The following is a 15,616-nucleotide window of genomic DNA, read 5'->3' as shown; positions in this document are numbered from 1 at the left end:
TTGTGGCGATCTGCACTAGAGATTACTACATTATATGCAGAATCAACACTTGCCTATATTATATGACATGGATTCGAATGGAAAATGACCGACAAAGTATCAAATATTACATTTAGTAATTTCAATATTGTTTTGATTTTCTTCATAGCAAACTACCAGGTTTACATTCGAGTACGTCGAAAATTGACAATAAAAAGGAGCCTCGGTTTTTTATCGAGTAATCGAAAATTTCTCGCCAACTTACTTCTAATTAGTCATTGCGTGCGTCATCGTTTTTGCATCCCTCAAAACGATAATACGCAAAATTCTTTTCACGATGCATAATCAATAATCGTACAGAGTTGAGTTCGAATTTTTTTTGTTTAAATAAAGACAATTAGATGAGATATTTGGCGTAAAAAAATGATAACGGTATTGAGCATCGATAATGAAATTATAGACACAAAAGATATACAACATTAACAGGCCGAACAAACGTTGATGAGAATAACAAATATTTAAGTTGATTATTAATACCGAGGCAGATTGACTCACAATGAACAGTGACTTGGCAATTTCGTTGCACTTAATATACGTATTTCTTGCGGTTTTCTTAATCTTCCCTTTATCGCGCGAAACAACTTTCACGCCGGAATGCAGTAAATTGCTTCGGTTCAACTAGGTCCATGATTTTTCGAAATCTGAATTTTTATCTGTGGTGAAAATTTTTTTTCTTTTCTAAGATTTTTTTACAGAGCATACCTTATATTTAAAAATAATTAAGTTTTTTCGCAATAATAATAACTGAAAGAGTTGATATTGATTCTTTGTAATTTTATATTTTTACATCAATTGAAAAGCGTAGCCAGCGCTTCTTTCGAAAAGTAACAAAAATGAGCTACGACATGTATTGAAAACGGGGTTTCCGTAACTATTTACAAGGAAATATTATGTACATTATAACATAATGTCGCAATAACAAATACATTTTTAGTATAGAAATTAATTTTCTAATAAGCATCCTATGACACTTTGTATATTTACAGTTAAAACTAAAAAAACATAATTCTGTTTCACTATAATTCTTCTTGTAGTCACAAGTACTCTCATTTTTCGTAATTACATACAATATATGCATATGTACAATTTTAAAATAAGAGAACAGCAGATGCTACAATGTTAACTCGTTTTTTCTAATCTCTGTTTTTTTGTGTAATGATCGATCCTTTCTTCTAAACTCTCTGCAGCACAACATGAAATTGAAACATAATAATAGTTAATTTATTTATAAGGCAAAATAATTTTGTTAAAAAATTTGTGGAAAGAGTGAAAACATACCGCAAGTATCACGTTCCATTAGTGGACGATAAATCTTTGACTTTACTCCTTGTAATAACCAACCACTTTGTTGACAAACAGTTTCTTCGTCTGTACCAAGTGATGATGTTAAATCTTTCAGCATAGATTTCATCATTGTTGCCCTAAATTACATATAATAAAGTTTACTTTGCTTTTTTATTGGAATTTCATGTTTTATTGAATTGATTTTACTCACTTTATTTCTGCCTCACCCCACTCTTCTTGAAGATCTTTTATTACTTTTTCAAATTCCTCTGTGTCAATATACCAATTTGTATTATCATATTCAACAGAGAATAAATTTAATGGTATATAATGTCCTAAACAATATTGAGGTTTTCTTTGACATTTTTCCACATCCAGTAGTTCTTTAATTACTTCTGGTTTTTCATTCCTTTCTCCTATTAAAAGTAAAATTCCCATTATGCATCTGATTTGATGCCAGAGAAAAGCATTGCTTTTAATAGATAATTCACACATATCATAACCTGTGTAAATAAAGAAAAAATTTAGTAGTTGCATACAGAATTTCAATGTAATATAATAAAAAGAAATTAATTTTACCTGATACTTTTTTTTCTCCGCTATCTATACAAGTTACAGAAGCATCTTTGACATTTCTAATAAAACTAGTAACACCATTGGCCACATCCATTTTACATAAATTTCTAAAGTCATGACTACCAATAATATATTTTGCAGCTTGGTTCATTGCATCTATATCTAGATTTCCTCTGGGGAAGAAATACTTGTAGCTTCTACATTTACAATCAAATCTTGCAGATATTTCAGGATCTGCAGGTGACCAGGATATTATACGAATATTTTTGGGTAAAATTTTGTTAAGAAGTTTACAATATTTTATTTCCTGATCCAATTTGTCTTGTTCTGATGGTTCAAGTTTGCTTCTTATATCTATTGATATCACTTGTGAGAATGCGCTTACACCTTTGTCAGTTCGACCACATCGGTGATAATTAGAACTTTCTCTATCTGCTATGAGGCAGGCTCTTGTCAATGCAGAAAACAAATGATGTTCAATGGTCATTGGGGAATCTTCTTGAGTGGCAAACCCTTGGTAATCCCATCCTAAGTAATATAGTTTCATAAAAATGTGTCGTTTATGGCATCTGAAAAAATGTCATGATTAACAATCACTGACACATCAAAATACTCTCAATAGGATTGTTTTACATACTTTGTGAAATCAAACTTTCTTTGTCCTGGTGGGATTTCTTTGCTTACTGGACTGTCTTTTCCTTTTTCACTCTTGAGAATAACATTTTTGAGTTGCTGGTTGTGAGCTTCCAGCGACAAAAGTCTGTCGATCAACTCCTGTAATGATAGTGCGGTGTGTTATTGTATGTCACAATACAAATAAATTAGTCTACAACTGTACTCACATTTTTATCAAGCTTTTCCAGCTCTTCTCGAGACGTGATTTTCCTCTTCCTAATGACTTTTGCCATTTCCAGTCGATCGATCAATCGTCTAAAAAATTAAAAAACACGAATAACAATAATAAAAACACACGCACACGTGACAATGTGAGGTTAGCACTATCTGCAAGTGCCAACTATAATGAAAGTTTTGTAAGCTCCGCCCACCAGTGTCAAAATCACACTCGAAATATAACTCTGAGTGGTCGAGACAGTTCAATCTCCAAAATTAAAAGACGAATTACCCACGATCAAGAAACACACGCCGCATCAAGTAGGAAAACACTGGTTATAAGCAACGAGATTTTTATCCCCCACGACGCAATGCGCGCACCGCCGCGTTGAGCAGTCGAACACGAGGTCTCTCATGCATCGGCGAGAATTCGAATCTCGCGCGCCTCGAACGAGTTTTTCTCGTTCCCGTGCAGAGGTCAGCATCGTGCACGCGACGACGACGACGACGAAACTCGCGTTTATGTGTGTGTGCGATATATATATGCGATAGCGAATTAGCGAAGCGAGCTTACTGCTGCTGCTGGTTGGCTGAGTGCGCCTGTGGTGGCCCGTGGTTGTAGTACAAGTCAGTGTGACTGTGATCAAACATCCGAGTGTGATTAACATAATATACGCGAAAAATATATGTAAATATAGTCGTGTACATACATAGCTAGTCCACGCAGTGCTGCAGATCGCCTCCGTATAATACGAGAGAGGACGAGATAAAAGAGTGCGTCGATTATCGAACTGCACAGGTGTACGGCAGCAGAGAGGTAGATCTCTCTCGGCGATATCTCGGCCTAGCCCTTCGTTGCTCTCGGATATTACATTAATAGGGACAGGCCTTGCCCATGTCCTCTGCGGTGCATTGAGTCGAAGGTGTGTATTATTACGTACGTGTTCATACTTCGTGCGGGCTATGATATACGCTTCATGATCGGAGCATAAGTAGTGGAGCAACGAAAGTGTATTATATATGTGTGAGCGTGTGTGCTGCTGCCTGAGTGCTGCTACTGCTGCTGCTGCTTCTGCGGGAGAGTGAGGTGCATTTTCGACTTTTGAAACGCAGCCCCGCAACTCATAAGCACAGCGAACACCGAGGCAGGCCCGACTGCTGCTGCTGCTGCTGCTACTTGCATGTGCGTGAGAAAAAAAAAGTGGCATCATTATACTTTCTCATAAAAATTTCGATCGAGACGAGCGCGGACGTCACCTGCACGGGGTAGGGTATCCACTTATATAAAAAAAAAAGAAAAAACGCATGTCGCACGGTTCGCGTTTCAAGTGCAGGACTACTATATCGGTGTATGTGTGCGCGTGTAACTCAACGCTCACCGAGAGATACCGAGAGTCCTGCGAGAGACGAGCTTAAAATTTTCAGGTTAGATTTAAAGGTATACGAATTGTATGGGCTGATGTGTAATTGCTATGATGCGTATACGAGCGGATAACAAGTATTTTTTTCGATTTATGGCCATCACATGATTCGGGCCAGAGAACGAAGAGCCATAGATAGGATAGTCGAGACTGGAATTCGATTTTGAAGGATTTTTGCGTAAGAAACTCGACAAGGATTTGTGCGAAATCTCGATTGAATTTCCGACGTTTGATAAAATCCACCTCGCTTTACGATTGGAACGTTTTAATTATTCCTCTCTGGTTGCTGCCTCAGATCTCGTTAAAAATCGTAATTAGCTGCCTCGCGCGACGAGTCAAAGCGATCAGCTGTCCATTGCCCCCCGCACGGGGCAAAGCACTCGATATATATAATAAGTAAACAAACATAGAAATGTGTGTACTTGGCGTCGTGTGCTCATATCATATTGCAGGTACACATATACTCACGCTCACGCACACGCACTTGCTCTTCGCTCGAGGTGAGCTTTAAATTTTCGCTGCGCACCTAATAGCGTGCATCCTTCGTATACGCGATTGCGATAAGAGAAAAAGAACATACGCTTCAAGAGAGAGAGAGAGAGAGAATGAAAGAGGAGAGAACGAGAGACCGAAACTTTGTTTTTCGGAGCCTTACGTCATGGGATATTTTGACTTTTACGATGCTGCTGCGGTTTCGCGAGCTGGTTTTGTTGTAACATCATTTTTCACTTCACCGTGAACTCGATGTATACGATTTTTCTTTTATGCAACAATTTACTAATTGTTTTGCTGACGTCGCCGCGTACGAATGTATGCTTTATTGATAAATAAAACATCTTTGAACTTGAAGTTTTTGGCCGAGGAATAAAATTATGCTTGCCTCGACCGTCTCCTCTCGCGTAGTCATTCCAATCGATTTGCAAACTTATTCAAGGATCTCGAATAGCCGTGGAACTCCAAAAAGGAATTCGAATTGTTTTTCTGCGGTAGATCGCCATTTTGCTTGATCACGTGGTACATTATATTGCATGTACTTTCTTTCTCTCTCTCTCTCTTTCTCACACACACATTCTCTCTCTCTCTTCTCGTTTTGAGAAAGAGGGTGCGGATCGTCCTAACCGCGACCTTGAAAAGGGTTTTTTCTTTGCTCGAGTAAATCCACCTGCCTCGCGCGTCCCATGTCTAAAGCCATCGAACGAAAAACATTCAATAGATGTAAACGGCGCGAGATTCATTAATGAGTGAGCTCATTAAAAAAATTGCACCCAACTCGATTTGCGAGCGTAGAAACGAGCTAGTAGCGAGGACAACGTGATTCGGCGAATTAAAGGGACAGGTTTCCATTAGATCGTGTCTGCGCATATTTAGATGTGTGTGCGAGCGCGTGTGTGTGCACTGTGCATCTCGCGTCGTCGCGCGGCGCGTATGTAGCTCATTCAATGATGCGTTCGACGTGTCGACGATGATGATCGTGTGATGATATGCTCGGATGCCTTGTAAGGTGACTTTTTGTTTTGTTTTTGTTTTGCATACGTCATCTTGTTTTGGATTCGATCGTGTTTGGTCAATTCACAGATATATATGATAAATTTAAGAATGTGTTTAAATTGCCAACATGCTGCAGTACGCGTGTGTAATGTGTATCGCTGATGCGTGGTGTGTCGTCGTCGGTGTATGCCTGTGTGGTGTAATAAGTTATACCACCGATTTGCTCGTGGCTTTTGTTGCTAAGGTTACACGCATGTAACGTGCTATACGTATTGGAAGAATAATATTATCGAAAAAATATTACGTTGACACAATATTGTTTACTCGGAACGCGCTCGTTTTCATTCCTTTCTCTCCTTACGATTTCGGAGCGAGACAGAGAAGACGAAGAAAAAAAGAAAGAAGCAGCAGCGGAGCTGGCTTGCATTCGTTTGCTCTATTTGGAAAAGAATCGCCCCGTGTGCGTGATCTAATCTCTTATTGTGGCGCGTGTATGTTCCAAAGTGCGAGCGCAAGTATTGAAATGCACAAACGTCGAAATACTCAACTTTCTGATATAGAAAATGTTTTTAGTTGAAACGAGAATTTCGGCGAGATTAGTCTTTTTTTTTTTAAAGCAATAAATTAGTTTTTTTAGATTTTTATTTCACTCCCATTTAAAAATATTTCGATCGAGGATATTTTCATGCAATTAATTAAGGATAAAAAAAATTGTATTTTTGAGTTTTAACAAGATGATTATTTTTTTGCAGCTTCGAGTCAGTAATGTCTGAATCTATAATAACGCCCAAAGAAGAAGAGGAAGTAACTCCTAATAGTGATAGCCAATCTGGTATTATTAATGCAGAAATTGGAAGTGAGCAAGGACCCAGCAATCAAGAACCAACAATCTCACCTCAGCCAGAGGATGACAAAGATTGTGAAGATTCAGCATACGAGGAAAAAGAGGAAGAAAATCTTGATGAATCTTGCAGTGTGAGTAATAAATCTATATTTCCAAATTATGTGAAAGTTTAATATTTATAAAACGTTTACCTCATTTCAGTGCGATGACTTATCTGGATTAGGTAGTGTAGAAAAAGAGATCCGTCTAGAAGATCAGTTGGATTTGCCGGCTGATGCACCTATAACACCAAGTAGTCCTACTATTTGTGTGCCCTTGAATGAAGTACTGCCTGCTAGAAAACGTAAAAGTGAGACAGAGTTAAATTTACCTAGTAAAAAACAAGCTCCTAATGATAAATTTGAAATGTGAGTTTTATTATCAAATTTTAGTAATTATTTCAAAAGCCTCGTATGTAAAATTAATATTATGTTTTTTAAAGAACCCTTAAAAAGGTAGAGGAAAGAGTCAAGCCTGGTCGACCAGTCATTCCGACCAAGGACAATCCTCCACCAGAATTGAATGATTGGATTTATCAATTTCAAGTGAGTATTTTGTTCAAAAATCATTATTCAAAACTTTTAATTTATTTAATTCTAATTATCATTGACAATCAATGTGAAATTGAAAATTCATGTTACTTCATATTCACAAACTTTTTATCTGCAACACTCTTTAAAAGAGAAAATGCTTTAACAAACTCATTGGAAATATTAATATCTTAATTATGATCATGTTTCACTCATTATTGTTAAAAGATAAGTTATATCTTAAAAAAATGAATGGAATGATTTTCGTTATTGTTCAGATAAAAGTTGTTGTCATCGAAAAGCCGTAATTTTTTTTCCGATTTTGTTAGAAAAAAATTTTGCCTTCAGTATTCTTGAGTAAACTAAAATCTTTCTTTGCTAAATTATATCAAGTGCAGCTATTTGGAAATCAGCAGTCTGCGTGAGCAAGCTCAACAAAAAGACGCTAAATTTATAAGTAGATATGTTATCACGTTAATTTAAGTCATACGCGGCTCACTATACTCTCATCGCCTTCATTGAAGCCAGCTGTATAATATTTGTACTGCGACTTTGTCTTGGTTTACTCATTAGTTTATTGGTTAAGCGTTGTTCATAATAAAAATTAATTTGCCTTTTTCTCGGTTCTCTCGTCGTTGCAGAAATGGACGAATGTCGAGCGCCTGCTAGCCATAGACCAGCTCATAGAGTGTTGCGAACCGACCCAGGTACGGCACATGATGCAGGTGATCGAGCCGCAGTTCCAGCGGGACTTTATATCGCTACTGCCGCGCGAGCTGGCCCTCTGCGTCCTCTCCTTTCTCGAGCCGAAGGACCTGCTGCGAGCCGCCCAGACCTGTCGCAGCTGGCAGTTTCTCGCCGACGACAATCTGCTGTGGAAAGCCAAGTGCCGCAGGGAGGGCATAACGGAGCTCAAAGAGCAGCCCAAGCGCAAAGTGAAGTACAGTAGTCCGGCGAACAGCAACCCTACGACCGCGCTCAATGTCGCCTCGCCCTGGAAGCAGGCCTACATGCGCCAGCACAACATCAAAATGAACTGGAGAACCAAGCCGATAAGGCCGCCAAAAGTGCTCAAAGGTCACGACGATCACGTGATCACGTGCCTACAGTTCTCCGGCAATCGGATCGTCAGCGGCAGCGACGACAACACTCTCAAAGTCTGGTCAGCCTTAACCGGAAAGGTGAGTACAAAAAAACCAATCGTCTAACCGACTCTATCGCGCGTGTCTATCAGCGACGATTTCACAATTACTTTTTTTTTTTTACTCTCCGCTCTTCCGACTGTTCCGTTGAGAGAATTCATCTCCGTCTCTCGTTTTTTCTCCCGCAGTGTCTGCGTACGCTGTGCGGTCACACCGGTGGTGTCTGGTCGTCGCAGATGTCCGGCGCAACTGTGATATCGGGCAGCACGGACCGCACCCTGAAAGTCTGGAACGCCGAGACCGGCGACTGCATACACACCTTGTTCGGGCACACGTCGACCGTGCGCTGCATGCATCTGCACGACAACAAGGTGGTGAGCGGCAGCCGGGACGCGACCCTGCGCGTCTGGCGCATCGACACGGGCGAGTGCTTGCACGTGCTCGTGGGCCACTTGGCGGCCGTGCGCTGCGTCCAGTACGACGGCAAGCTGGTCGTCAGCGGCGCCTACGACTACATGGTCAAGGTCTGGAATCCCGAGCGAGAGGAGTGCTTGCACACGCTGCAAGGGCACACGAATAGGGTTTATTCCCTGCAGGTAAATCAGTCGATCGAAATTGGCGAGATTCGTCTTTGACAGAAATCGCAGTACGCTCGAGTCTCTTTTTGTTTTACAGTTTGATGGTATACACGTCGTGTCGGGCTCGTTAGATACAAGTATACGAGTTTGGGACGTCGAGACGGGACATTGTCGACATACTCTGATGGGTCACCAAAGCTTGACGTCTGGAATGGAGCTGCGCGACAATATTCTTGTTTCGGGCAATGCTGATTCGACCGTGAAGGTCTGGGATATAGTTACTGGCCACTGCCTACAGACTCTTTCGGGTCCCCACAAACATCAGTCCGCTGTAACCTGCCTGCAATTCAATAACCATTTTGTAATAACGTCATCGGACGACGGAACCGTTAAGCTATGGGATGTAAACACGGGTAAGTACCCCATTTTAACGGTGTTATTGACAAAATCAGTTTAATATCTAATCAACGATGTTTCGTATTAATAGGGGACTTCATTCGTAATCTCGTTGCTTTGGAGAGTGGAGGTAGTGGTGGTGTAGTTTGGCGGATTCGCGCAAGTGACACGAAGCTTGTCTGTGCAGTTGGAAGTCGCAATGGTACCGAAGAGACGAAATTACTTGTGCTCGACTTCGACGTCGACAAGTGAAACAGTTCTTGTGTCAGTACTACAACTTCAGCCGCTGCAGTCCTAACTACTGTAATTATGATAACTATTATCGTTATTATTTATTTTCCACCGCAACGAATTGTCTTGAAGCGAAAAACAAAGCATTAAACTTATAAATAATTATACATACGAAAACATGCGCGTTTGCGCGCGCGCGTGCAAAAACTTAAGCCTGTACATAATTTAAACATTAGCTAGAATAACTGATTCTAATAATTGTATATTGTTTGTCATCGCATGTTCAAATGCGTGTAACTGTGAATAAGACTGCTTAATGTGCAAGGAATTTTTTCAGTAAAGTGTGATACTCAGTAACAGCATACGATTTGCTGCAGCTTTCGTCATTTTGAATCATAGTGTGTATGTATAGTCCTCGATCCTTTATTAATTTTTTTTAGAATTTGTACATAGAAATGGAATTCAAATAGTCCCAGGAGGATGAAAAACTTTTTTAAGTTTGTCCAATATAACTATTTTTATACTTGGTTGTTTGGATTCTGCCTACCTTTTTTAATTCTTTTTTTCCACGTGTCGCTTAGTGAAAATTAGTAAATACAGCTTAGATAATTTTTTCACCGTGAAAAATGTGATTTTCGATTGATTTTATGTTACTTGTTAAATGTTCTGATGATTATTCAAAATGATGTAAGGTGCTTCATTTCCCTATTAGCAACAAATTATTAACATCTGCGCTTAATTTGTAAGTTTATTGTTTTTAGAGAACTTATGTTCAAAGTGTATGTTCAGAACTGAAATCAATTAAATGGTATAGTGTAAATTATGTGTTCTATAATTATACACTTGTTTATTATAGGATATTTTATGAATTTAAAAGTGATAATACAATAGTTTCATACTTTTTTAACTTAAGCATGGTACTTTCATTCAAAGTATATTTGCTGAGCCGTGGCTTTATAGGAAAGGTTTCTGAACGCACTTTGAAATTTTCAAATTGATTTGAAAATCATAGACTGTAATAATAAAATTTTAGTTAGAAATTCATTGAATTTATTTTAATGTAACTCATTAACAAATACTTGGAATGATTAAAAATGCTGTTGATGAATTACAAATCATATTTCGAACGTCGAGCAGTCTCAAATGAGTTACTAGAGATTGAGCTGATGTGAATGAAGTAATTAACAATTTTTAATTTACTTGTCGGAAAGTGAATAACGAACGATGCAAATGAAATAGAGTAAATTTTTAATTAACTAGTTTAGAATTGAATGAAAAGTTAGCATTAATAAATTCACTGACTTTAGGTAGAATACGACAATATCTGTCATATGATGTGCCGAGAAAATTTTATTTTTTCAAAATTCGAGCAGGTTTATAAAGCTATTTGAATTGACAAATTAGATTGATATTTTTCCAAAGCAATTAATCACTGCTTTAACGCTTATACCTGTTTGAATTTAAAAAAATAATAATTAACTATAGTTGTCAAGATATTGTATGATTCTCGAGAGCATTGAGTCTGAAAAACAAATTAGGAAATGAATTGGATTAATTGTGATTTTTATCGTAAAAGTTGTTACGTTTTTGTTCTGCAGCGCACATGCCCTCGCCATGTGTCAATTATTTATGACCAATAAAGTTGATTTGTATATTTTCTAAAAAAAGTTTCTTGAGTACTTTATCGTTAACGAAAAAGTTACGATAAGTTAGGGTTTCAATCCGTTTTCATGATGAATAATTATCCTATTGTATGAACGTAGACAATTTATTTTTTTACGAAAGCATATACATAGATCATATAATTATCCATCATGAAAAATTTGAAAGCAAAATTCAAGAAAATTGTTAAATTTAATTTTATTAGGAAATATGACATTTGTTTTTTTCCTTCAAATTCATTCAAAAGATACATTTAAAATTTAAGAAGAGCTAGACGGTTGGAAGGTTAAAAAAACTTGATTACTCTCTGTACATAATTGTAGTCATGTATAATTTTTCTACTTGTAATTAAATTAATTATTTAAAAAACTAATTATTTAATTATAATCGATAATTACTCGAACATGATGAAAATTCTGTATCTTTAGTAAATAAGCGAAAATCAATCTTTTTCACAAGTTCATCGAATTAAGAGGTAAATTGTGAAAAGGGAAAAAACAAAGTTCATTTCTTTATAAGGTATATTAATTGGTAAAGTAATTAGTTCAAAATTGAAAAAATTTGTTTCGATAAACAGCTCTTTTTCAACCAACAATGAGCAATCAGCGTCAATGCATGCTGCAATAAACAACATTCACGAATGTCGATTCAAAAACACGACACGATATAAATATAAAAAATGAATTTGTAATTATCTGGTTTTGCCATAGCTCAGTAATGTGAACAGCTGGTAATAATTTTAGTGCAATATATGAACGTTGTATACAATTGATGCAACTGTAATGTGAAAGTACGTAAGAACTTTTCTTCTCTGCGGGGAATCGATTCGATTCGCCGTTACTGTACCAATGAGCTTTATATCAAACTTATGTTGTTTTTAATTTTAGCATTAAATAGTGCAAACTGCAAGAACGATGTGTGATTTGAATGTCTGTTATTACTGAGCCCAGATAATTAACAGTTTGTGTTTTATGATTTGTACATACCGATTGATAGATTGTAATAATGTGAGAATGAATTATTTGTTGTATCATTTTTTTATAAGAAAACAAAAAATGTTACTGCATTTTACAAAATCTCATTTCTTTTATTTCACTCATTCCTCTATGATATTACACAATAATTTTGTTTCATCAAAGAATATTTATTTATTCATTATATACAGTACAGAAAATTTATAAGATGCTTAAAACTTTATACAAAAAGAATAATTCTCGATTCGTTCGATACGTTCGTGATGAATTAACATTTATTTACAATTTATCTCGTATTGTTTCTGAGGCTAATCATCATGGCACTGATTCTGTCTTGCAAAGATTTATCCGCATTTTTACAATTAGCCATCACAAAGTCCATGGCATTTGGGTCTTTTTGTTCCACTGCAACTTGAGCAGCCTCCAAGAACATGTTCAACTTCACGAAGTATTTTACTTTCAAATCGTCCCTCACTCTTGGCAGGTATTTCATGGCCTCCATGTCCTTTTTGTACTTCAAGCACTGGTCGATGAAGGGCTCGTAGCCGATCGGTGACTTCTTGACCTTGGAAAATCTCTCCAATTCCATCCAGGAATTCTGATCGGCCAAGCACTGTATTCTCAGCCACCAGTACCTGCGATCGTGCACCTTGTACTCGGATTTCAGCTTGTCCGCCAGCTTGATCTCGTTGTTCATGAGCAGCATCTTGATGGTGTCGTGCAACGACTTGCCCACGACCGACTCGTGCAGCGTCTCCTCGAGCGAGCGCTGATATCTCAGCAATTTGATCTGCTCGTCCGTCAAGCTGGCATTGGTGTCGCACTTGGCCAGTTTGAAATTGTCGTAAGCCGATTTTAGCATCGCGTCCCTCGAGGTTGAGTCCTGATAGCTCTCGCGCACGAACCACAGAGCTTGGGAATAATAGTCGTCGTATTGATTGTAAATATCTCGAAGGGTCTCTCGATTGTGGTTTCTGCAGTACTTGATGTACAATGTCATTGCCAATGGGCAGTGCATAATCGACATCTGAAAATCGGACAGAGGCTTGTGCTCTCGCAAATGAAGAATGACCGTGTAAACCAAATCGGTATTGCCGCTCTCAACCGCCTTCTTCAGAGCAGTTCTCTCTTCGCCCAGTCGAAGGAGCAGAGGAACTTGAAGATGAGCATTGGGTTCGTAATCGATCAATTTAATCGCTAATTGTTTGCGACCATAATCGGCTGCTCTAACTGCAATTTCACTGTAAGATACTCCTGGAGTGTAACCCAGTTTATCAGCTATTTCTTCCGCAATTTGCTCTTTGTCCAATTGAGTTTGTTTGACTTTGTAGCATGCCCAGTGAGCTAGAATTCTACTTTCGCCATCGATTTCTGATAATTTCAAGTGTTTAGCTATCTGTATAGCTAGATAATAGTGCCTTCTAGCCACTAATCGATCAAGCATTACTTGATAAGTGAGCTTGTTTAGTTGAATGTATGTTAAGGGTATTCCAATTTTTGGGTGACGTACTGCATTGAGAACTCTCAGTGTTCTGCACATGTCAACAAACTGATCTGAGTTAAAATTTTTACTGAACCCTTTACCGTATTGAGCTGCTTTCATCAGTAGTTTTTGTGTATGAAAATCAAATTCGTGGCTAGCTGCATTTATACAATCTGTAACTGCAACTTCCAATTTGTCTTTTATCAAGTCAATATAGCTATCAGCTTTGTGACTTTCTTTTTCAAATTGTTTTGAAGCTTCCAAAAGATATGAAGCAGGATCAGTGGAGTTTATTCTAAATATTTTTTGAACAACTTTTGGAACCTTCTGTATCAACTCATGGGATGTAGCAGTTAACACCCGAACACAATCAATTTCTGTGATCAAACGTATCAACCCATCATAAGAGTATGCTATTGTATCCCCATCTTTGGAACAACCAATTATCATCATGGTTTTGTCCCAGCAACATACAACAGCTTCTGAACCACACCATGCAATTTCTGTTACCGTATCTTTTATGTTTGTATTAAATTCATGGTATTTTTCTTTTAGATCTGCAGATCCAAGATAAAGGAATCCTGTATTTGCATACAAAGCTATGTGACGACTATTACCAGAAACAGACATAGCTGTTACTGTGTTCACTTTATTGTTGAACAGTTTATGATAAGGTGTAGATATTGGTGAATAAGAATGATGTAGTTGATGAATACCTTCTTGATTTGCCATTATCACTACACTGTCCCGTTCTTGTCTGACAATGCACCAACTGTCCATTGTTCCACCAAATTTTGGTAAATCTGAAATTTTTCTGACTTTTGGTTCTGAAACATTATTTACTAAAAATATTCTATGCGCAGATGTCAAAATAGCTACTCCAGTACTGTCCAAACTTGGGAAAAATTTAGCTTCAGCTACTTTTGTTTCTTTAGCCTCATCGCCCATACTAAATGTATGTTGATATGTACCAAACATATCATACATTAAAACCATACCATCTTCTTGAATACATAATAAATCTTCTTGATGAGACCAACCCATTGCTATTAACTGACCACTGGTCCAGTGTATTTTTGCTGTTAAATTTCCAGATGACGAATACAGAGATATTATAGTTTTAGCAGAACCCTTAATTTTAACTAATTTTTTAGGATTTTTTGTGACTGCAATAGAACCACCATATGGTGCAGCCACCAGTAGATTTTCTGAACTACACTCATTAAAAAAATTTAATGAATAAATTTCGAATTTCCTAAAGTAGACATCTTTTCCCAATGGGAACCAATCTGCTGTCAGCATAGCAGACATTTTGATGAATATTTATAAACCAAATTTATAACAAAATAAACTTTTAGTAAAGCAAACAAAGTTTTACGTATCAACAATTATAACAAAAGTACAGTCTTCGCAAGGAATATGTAATACACAATTTTTCTCTAGCAAATCATCTATATGTACCTGGTAATTACTTCCACAACGACAAGGATATGAAAGTATTTCGCTATCTTCAGTAGGTTCTAGTTCCGTTGAGTTTATCTTAGCAAAAATAAGAACACTTTCAGAATCAAAATCAGCCTGTGCTATTTTTATATCATATTCTTTACGCTGCTCAGGATTGCTGAGAATATCCCACGCTCGTTGAATGTTGTGGAATGTTGAAGTGTCTGTATCTGAATTTTTATCTGGGTGATGCTTTAAGATCAAAGAATGATAAGCTTCCTTCAACTTTTCTGTTGATGAGTCTTGTGGGCAACCAAGTATATCATATAAGGTAGGCTGCGATGAAGCATCATTTGTACCTGAAAGATTTCAATTAAAACATGAAATTTGACACATTTCAAATCGTTATAAAACGTGTATTGTTTATTCAAAAAAGGAAAAAAGTTTAAAAGTATTTCAATAAAATTTTACGATAAGTCAATTTATATAAAAAAACAATAAAATAATCATACAATCCATGGATTCTAACATTTAAATGTACTCATGCGAAATACCGAGAACTTCGAACTTAACCTCGGGGCGTGAAAGTACGTGAGTTTGACTCGCACACCCACCCAACTGACAGTGTCCTGTCATTTAGATGTGTATTGTGTAC

At 37.4% G+C, this 15,616-nt stretch overlaps 4 protein-coding genes across 12 annotated transcripts; 1 reads left to right on the top strand and 3 right to left on the bottom strand.

Moving 5' to 3' along the window:
* Window positions 1-804: 804 nt before the first annotated feature.
* On the bottom strand, window positions 805-3,087 carry LOC106652279 (tRNA pseudouridine(38/39) synthase). 2 transcript variants are annotated; one of them, XM_014371144.1, is made up of 7 exons: window positions 3,023-3,087; window positions 2,742-2,829; window positions 2,537-2,673; window positions 1,903-2,468; window positions 1,535-1,826; window positions 1,318-1,460; window positions 805-1,220 (listed from the first exon to the last, which is right to left on the bottom strand). In XM_014371144.1, the coding sequence occupies exons 1-7, from the start codon at window positions 3,046-3,048 to the stop codon at window positions 1,159-1,161; spliced, it is 1,314 nt and encodes a 437-aa protein (XP_014226630.1). In that variant the 5' UTR covers window positions 3,049-3,087; the 3' UTR covers window positions 805-1,158. The 2 variants fall into 2 exon arrangements, with proteins under 2 accessions (XP_014226630.1, XP_014226638.1); XM_014371152.2 differs by having other exon boundaries at window positions 2,946-3,037.
* A 236-nt stretch (window positions 3,088-3,323) lies between these two features.
* On the top strand, window positions 3,324-11,434 carry LOC106652535 (F-box/WD repeat-containing protein 7). Of its 7 annotated transcripts, none has more exons than XM_014371553.2 (8): window positions 3,324-3,653; window positions 6,392-6,614; window positions 6,685-6,890; window positions 6,965-7,067; window positions 7,694-8,233; window positions 8,383-8,790; window positions 8,870-9,185; window positions 9,260-11,434. In XM_014371553.2, exons 2-8 carry the CDS (start codon window positions 6,405-6,407, stop codon window positions 9,418-9,420), a joined length of 1,944 nt encoding a protein of 647 aa, XP_014227039.1. In that variant the 5' UTR covers window positions 3,324-3,653; window positions 6,392-6,404; the 3' UTR covers window positions 9,421-11,434. The 7 variants fall into 7 exon arrangements, with proteins under 7 accessions (XP_014227039.1, XP_014227047.1, XP_023317543.1 ...); XM_014371561.1 differs by lacking the exon at window positions 3,324-3,653 and adding an exon at window positions 3,661-3,913; XM_023461775.1 differs by lacking the exon at window positions 3,324-3,653 and adding an exon at window positions 4,003-4,155.
* A 739-nt stretch (window positions 11,435-12,173) lies between these two features.
* LOC106652527 (vacuolar protein sorting-associated protein 16 homolog) lies at window positions 12,174-14,844 on the bottom strand. The gene has a single exon (XM_014371534.2). It carries the CDS (start codon window positions 14,827-14,829, stop codon window positions 12,322-12,324), a length of 2,508 nt encoding a protein of 835 aa, XP_014227020.1. The 5' UTR covers window positions 14,830-14,844; the 3' UTR covers window positions 12,174-12,321.
* A 48-nt stretch (window positions 14,845-14,892) lies between these two features.
* Window positions 14,893-15,593, bottom strand: LOC106652576 (dnaJ homolog subfamily C member 24-like). 2 transcript variants are annotated; one of them, XM_014371616.2, is made up of 2 exons: window positions 15,491-15,593; window positions 14,893-15,320 (listed from the first exon to the last, which is right to left on the bottom strand). In XM_014371616.2, the coding sequence occupies exons 1-2, from the start codon at window positions 15,504-15,506 to the stop codon at window positions 14,893-14,895; spliced, it is 444 nt and encodes a 147-aa protein (XP_014227102.1). In that variant the 5' UTR covers window positions 15,507-15,593. The 2 variants fall into 2 exon arrangements, with proteins under 2 accessions (XP_014227102.1, XP_014227092.1); XM_014371606.2 differs by having other exon boundaries at window positions 15,474-15,582.
* Window positions 15,594-15,616: the final 23 nt, after the last annotated feature.

The sequence above is a fragment of the Trichogramma pretiosum genome, unplaced genomic scaffold, assembly GCF_000599845.2.
Source record: "Trichogramma pretiosum strain Unisexual culture from Peru unplaced genomic scaffold, Tpre_2.0 scaffold12, whole genome shotgun sequence".
Lineage (NCBI taxonomy): Eukaryota > Metazoa > Arthropoda > Insecta > Hymenoptera > Trichogrammatidae > Trichogramma > Trichogramma pretiosum.
The sequence above is the reverse complement of the archived record's forward strand: the minus strand, read 5'-3'. Positions and strand labels throughout refer to the sequence as shown.